Here is a 6,669-nt window from a genome sequence, read left to right on the forward strand (position 1 = left end):
ATTATGAATCTCTCTCAGAAGTTAAGGTGTTTTCTCTACTACAGTTAAGAACACCACTAAGAAGATGCATTTCCTTCTCGTTTGGATTCAATTGTTTCATTCAGGGCAACTACAATTTAGTTCAGAGCATTCTGTGAACTCTAAAATATGACAAGACGATGAGACAAAACCAACACTGAATTATACATATTTCCCCTGGGCAAACCTGGAAAATACTCTGACTTTATCAAATTCAAATCCAAGTGTATGTGTAACTCAGACTTGAGTACACATACACTTGGGAGATATATATATGTCAAAAGTATCCTGAAGGTATTTAATTTGTTCTATTTTTGAAAGTGTAGAGTTTTTAAAATTATATTTTTCCTCTATTGTTTTATTATATCTATTTTTTAAATTATATTATGGGGCATATTTCCAAACGTACTATGAGTAAGCCAATTCTAAGCACTTGACAGATTAGTTGAATTTAACAATAAATTCATAAATGTCTTTAAAATAGTTAATTATTCCTCATTAAAACTTGATGTATATTAGTGTTTTGTTTTCAATTGTGAGCTCATAATTACGAGTAACTTAAAAAAGAAATACTAGTTCATAAAGAAATTGTCCTTGAAAATCTGCAATACAAGTATCTTCACTAAAAAACACAAGCAATTTTCAGTTCACTCTTAAGATAACTGATCTTTGGAAAATCAGAAATACTTTATAATAAATAAAAATCATTTTCAAACATGCTTTCATCTCTGAAATATTATATTTTATTTGACATTTTCTCAGGGGATCTATAAAAATATTGAGAACATGAAAATGACAATATTAAATCACTTTAAAATTTTTATTTTTACCAACTATAAATTCCTATTTGAAATTGAAAAGATCAAATGTTAAAATAATATATTTATTGAAATGGCTGTACACATAAGCAGGCAATTACACAGCAGAAGTGGCAATATGTGTGGAGAGACGGGTGAAAGTAGAAACAGTGGCTCAAGGCATATCTATGTACATTAGTTTTTACTGGAATGCTTATCAGAAAAGTGAAGATTCTACTTATTTATTAAGGCACTTGGGCTCAAAAGATTTAATACCCTTTAATGAATGAATCTGTATTTTCCACTAAGATAACTTGCTATTATCACACACCAAAAAGAATTAGAATGTACAAAATTTAAATAAATTAAAGAAATCCATAGGATTGTATATTTTTGTAAACTAACTTAGTCACTTTTTTACAGTAAATGCTGGAAATAAGCAGTTTCTACTAAGAAGGCAGATTATTGTGTAATTAAGCCACAGCTATAATTCATCTAGACATCTGATGTTATGTCCTATTAATTCCTTACATATATGACAGAACTCTGTTTCCTGATATTATCTTGAAAATATATGTAAGCATTATCAAATATTGTTCAAATATTTGAACAGTTTTACAGATTAGTTTTTCTGAATTAAGATGGAGACTAGATTATACAGAATAAGATGTCAAGGCCAGGCACACTTAATACACTTTCCAGTCTTCTTGTCTGGTAAACCTTTTCAACAACTTTCTGCTTCTGATATATGTTTTGGTAAATACTTACCTAGTATAAGAATCTATGTGAAACTCATACACCAACTCTAATTCATTGGCTCTCTGAATCAGGTATTTACCAAAACATATGTTATTAAAGATGGAAAAGCACATTTTTAAAAGATTTACTATAGGTTTTATATAAGATACTTTTTATGCACCAAAATTTTAGTTAGAAGCATGGAGAATATGAAATTCTGAAAGTCATAAACACAATACAGATAAATTGTGTGGGTGTATATATATTTGTGTGAATGTATATATTTAAAATGTTCAAAATATTTTGAAGCATGACATCAAAGCCATTTAAGTAAAATACTGAAACTTTCCAGCTTAACATTTAATTTTGGAATAATCTTCAAAACTGTAAAGAAAATGAAATATCAGGTGAAAAAGTCTAAAATGTCGTAATATGCAAAGAAATCTAAAAATCCATGTAAATAAAAAAAACTCCAACAAGAAAATAAATTATGATCATGACACATTAACTCATAAGTATGAAAATACAAATGGTCATTGAGTACACAAATGCTGTTTAACTTTTGTAATTTACAAAAGTGAAATAAAGCAATGATGAAATGGTTTGTTTTACATATCATGTTGAATTGACCAATAGCTTTTTTAAAAAACCCTTGTTTCTTGGAGCATATGGAAATAGGCATTCTCCTACAATGACAATGGAAATGTAAGTGCCACAAGTATTCCGGACAGCATTTAAGCAATATTTATCAAAATTACTTTTTAAAACTGATTCTTTTTTAGTCATTAATTCCACTTCTAAACATTTTCTTAAGAAAACAGACATATTTGCATATACAAATTTGCAAGGATGTTAATCTCCAAGTTATTTATGATAGAGGAAGAAAGAAAAAAGGAAGAAATTATCTAGCAACGTATAAGTTTATCAATAAGAAATTAGTTATATTTTGGTACAATCATTGAACAAAACATAAAAGTCACTCAGATTATAACACAAATGATTATTGTGAGCATAGAAGTTGACCATAGCATATTATTTAATTAAGAAAACAATTTCAAACAACATTTGCAATATTACCCTATTTTTCATAAATTACCTAGGTGTATGTATATATGTAGAGAGAGAAAAAAACAGAAAAATATGTAACAAATTATAATAGGGAATTGGTTTGCATAATACAATTATATGCAATCTTTTTATGGACTAAACTATTTTTATTTTAGAAAATGTGCAAAGAATATACGCATAATTTCTATACAAATAAAAGGTAACAAATTTTTCTCATTCATAAACCGAGGTATTGCCAAAAAATATTTTAGTATTTATTTTATATTAGTAATATATGAAATAAAGGATGTGAATAATAGTTATAAGAAACAACAAAGCCAAGTAAAAATATGAAAACAGCAAAAACAAAAGCACTTGCTTGCTAGGTAACTTTGGTATGAATCAGAATTTGTAAAGCAATTACTTAAATGTAAATAAAAAACTCTTGCCAAGATTTCCAAATGGATTTGAAGCAGCACATATTAAAAGCCCACATAAAACAAACAAACAAACAAAAATCTTTTAGAAAGTATTTTAAAAAGCTGAGGAATATAGATGAAAGGCAGGAGAGAAAGGGAAATAGGGGAATGGTTCTAAACTAAAAATTGTGCTAGAAAACAGAGTAAGTGATGTAACTTCAATTTATCAGAAAATTGGTCAGTGACTTTCTGATCAATGAAGGCTAAAAGTGAACCTTAATGGGTTACATAGCTGCCATAGTCTAATAAAAGGAGATGTGAGTTTATAAAAATAGAGGAACTTACTTTTCTGAACCCTAAGAGAATATCACTACACAAAACGATATAAAACAGATTTTAAAAGTTTTTAAACAGAATTTCTATAATCTGTATACATGACTTTCATAATAATAGCATCTGGTAAAAATTTAAGGGAAAATATTAAGCCATATAGGTATGAAGAGATTTAAGACCAGGCCAACTTTGGGTCACCTGAGTTGATACAGATATATAACTTAAGGAATGTAGAAGTTAAGGTTTTACAGTGCAAGTTACAATTTAGATTAACAAGAAAGTACCTGAATTATAGTCAACTAATGGAAAGAACAAAACAAATAAAGCCAGTTTTCAGGCAACATTAAAAACCTCCATCATCTTAATTTAAATCATCCGAAAAACAAGCACGTCAGGATATAAATTTAAAATAAATTCAACTATATCTGAGTACTTTAAGCATTTATTCAAAATGAAATTAGATCTTTAAATTTATACTATAAATTTCTAAAAGTCTGATTTCTCAAAACTTGGATGAAAAATTAGAAAATTTCTGTCAGTAAAAATACTTTGGAATCTTTAGGTGTAAGAACTATTTTGAGCATATTTTCATAGAAGAAATTAAAGCTAGCAATATTACTAAAATAATAAAATATGCAATAAATTCAAATAATTACCTTATTTCATTTGGTTCAAATGTAATAAAAATATATCTATTTATACTTATTGCTATGAACACATCAAAATAAGAAAAATATGCAATATTAAAATTAGAAAATGTGCCTCTGTAAAATGAACTAAGCTCCATTTATTTTTCCAACAAAGAAAAAAAATGGCTTTGTATAAAAAACTTTTTATCATAAAATTCACTAAACTAAGCACCCATCATGTGGAATATGAAATTTACTGAGGTCAATTCAGGCAGAGATCACTATCATTTCCCCAACTGCTGCAGATGCTAACTGGGAAGGAATGTTTATCTTTCCTAATATCTCTGGGCCAGGGCAATGCTAATAGGTTTGGAGCCCAAGATGCGGTCATTCATCTCAGTCATTGCTTTAATAGCATCCTCTGGAGAGGAGAAGCAGATCAAGCCAAACCCTCTGCTCTGGCCCTCTTGCTGCATTACCTTAACTCTGCTAATTGATCCAAATGAAGAAAATGCGTTTCGTAGTTTTTCATCATCAATGGTGTCATCAAGGTTCTTAACATAGAGCTTTACTCCCTGGCACCCATGAATTCGTTCCCTTCTCAGCTGCTCAAACATTTGCTTTAACTCAGCCTGTCGCTCTACTTTCTTTTGCGCCCGGCCTACAAAAATCAGCTGCCCATTTATGTCCCTTCCATTCATTTCTTCAACAGCTTTCTTGGCAGCCTCATGGCTATCGAAACTCACAAAGCCAAAGCCTTTGGATTTCCCACTGGAATCTGTCATCACCTTAACACTCAGAGTTTTGCCATATTTGCTGAAAATGTCCTTCAATCTCTCATCATCCATGTCACCTCCAAAGTTTTTGATGTAAATATTGGTGAATTCATTGGCTTTGCTTCTGAGTTCAGCTTCACGATCTTTTCGGTTTTTGAATCTGCCAACAAACACCTTGCAGCCCTTGAGTAGTTTTCCATTCATCTCTTCAATGGCCCTGTCTGCAGCACTCTGGTTCTGAAAGTGCACAAATGCATAGCCCTTGGAGCCTTGATCATCACTCATCACCTTGGAGGAAAGAATCTTTCCAAAAGCTGAAAAATGTTCATAAAGGGTTTTGTTATCGATAGATTTGTCCAGATTCTTGATGAACACGTTCCCAATTCCAGATCTCCTCAAGTAGGCATCACGCTGAGACCACATGAGACGGATGGATTTGCCTTTTATGATGTCAAAGTTCATTGTGTCCAGCGCCTTCTGGGCATCAGCCAGCTGCAAGAAGTTCACGTAGGCATAGCCCAGAGAGCGGCGGGTGACCTGGTCCCTGCAGATGCGGATGGACAGCACGGGTCCCACAGCGCTGAACTTCCTGAACAGCAGGTCCTCGGTGACATCTGCATGCAAGTCACCCACATACAGGGAGGCCATGCGGTACTTGGCTGCTACACTCATCTCCTTGTCCTTGCCACTGCGAGCCTGTCCCCCGGAGCTCTTGGAGCAATCCCCTTGAGGGGTAGTAGGCCACAGCTTTGGCCCGGCTAAAGTGTGGAGGCCTCGGGATCACCACACAAAGACCAAGCAATGGAGTTCAGACACAGCTCCCCCAGCTCAGGCAACACCCTCATCCAAAGGTCCCCACAGCCACCAATCTGGCTACGAAGTGGCAACAGAGCTGTGAAATCGCAAAGAGGGGTTATTAGGACAAGACATTCTTTTCCCTCAGATTTGTGAGAAAACTTCAAGTGGCGGGCTGGCCCTCCATCTGAGCATTCTCCACAGACGCCCTAGCCGCTGGTTTCTGAATAAAAATAGGCCTCGCTCAGAGTGGTTTAAAGTTACAGCCGCTCGGGAAGAACTCCACAAGCGGAGGCGTCAGAGGCCCCGGCCGTGGAGTATAGGCAGCGAGGTTCTGCGCGGCAGAGACCCGAACCTGCCAGATACCGGGTTCTGCAAGCGCCGCCGCCGAGGCGCTGCCGGGAGCGACGCGGACCAAGGGCGTCCTGAACACCTAGGGGGCCCCTCCGACCTCCCGACCCGCGCGGCGCCCGGAGAAAGGAGGCGTGGGGGAAGGGGAGGCTGACAGACCGACTGACTGACGGACACGGCAGAGCGGGGGGCCAGGCGGGGGCTGGGGGCTCACCGGCGATCTTCTGCGGGCGGGCGGGAAGCCCGGAACTCGCTCGCTGAACTTCCCGCGCACTGGCTGCCAAGTGAGATGTTTTCTTTTTAATATTTTTTTAAGAACGTTTTTCTTCCCCCCGCCCCTATTACACGTTTCCCACCCCCTCAGATGGCTTAGCTGAGAAGCAGGAGGCGGTGACTGGGGTGGAGAAAGGCAGCCGAGGGGAGTGGCCCCAATAAACCCACCCGCCCGCAGGGCTTTGCATGGGTCAGAGTGAGAGCCTTTCCAAATGTGGATCAGGGCCTGTCACTTCCTGGCTTCAAACCCTCCAGTGGCTTCCTTTAACTTTTGGATAAGGTCCAACATCCGCACCTTGTTCTATGAAGTTCTGCAGGATTCCTGAAATGCTCCAGCCTCAACTGCTGCTTAGTTCCCCTTACGAAACTCCAAGACACACTAGCCTTTTTCAGAGCCAACTTTATAAAAATGTGTTCTTCAGAAATAAGTTAAAATGCTTTTTCCAAATAGATACTTTTTTTTTCTAAACTCCTCTGACAATTTAGGTTTCCC

At 36.0% G+C, this 6,669-nt stretch overlaps 1 protein-coding gene across 2 annotated transcripts; it reads right to left on the reverse strand.

The window, feature by feature from the left end:
- Positions 1–738: 738 nt before the first annotated feature.
- On the reverse strand, positions 739–6,201 carry PABPC4L (poly(A) binding protein cytoplasmic 4 like). Of its 2 annotated transcripts, none has more exons than XM_010357616.2 (2): positions 6,118–6,201; positions 739–5,649 (listed from the first exon to the last, which is right to left on the reverse strand). In XM_010357616.2, the coding sequence occupies exon 2, from the start codon at positions 5,427–5,429 to the stop codon at positions 4,317–4,319; it is 1,113 nt and encodes a 370-aa protein (XP_010355918.2). In that variant the 5' UTR covers positions 5,430–5,649; positions 6,118–6,201; the 3' UTR covers positions 739–4,316. The 2 variants fall into 2 exon arrangements, with proteins under 2 accessions (XP_010355918.2, XP_030774336.1); XM_030918476.1 differs by having other exon boundaries at positions 6,063–6,189.
- Positions 6,202–6,669: the final 468 nt, after the last annotated feature.

This window comes from Rhinopithecus roxellana, chromosome 2 (genome assembly GCF_007565055.1).
Source record: "Rhinopithecus roxellana isolate Shanxi Qingling chromosome 2, ASM756505v1, whole genome shotgun sequence".
Lineage (NCBI taxonomy): Eukaryota > Metazoa > Chordata > Mammalia > Primates > Cercopithecidae > Rhinopithecus > Rhinopithecus roxellana.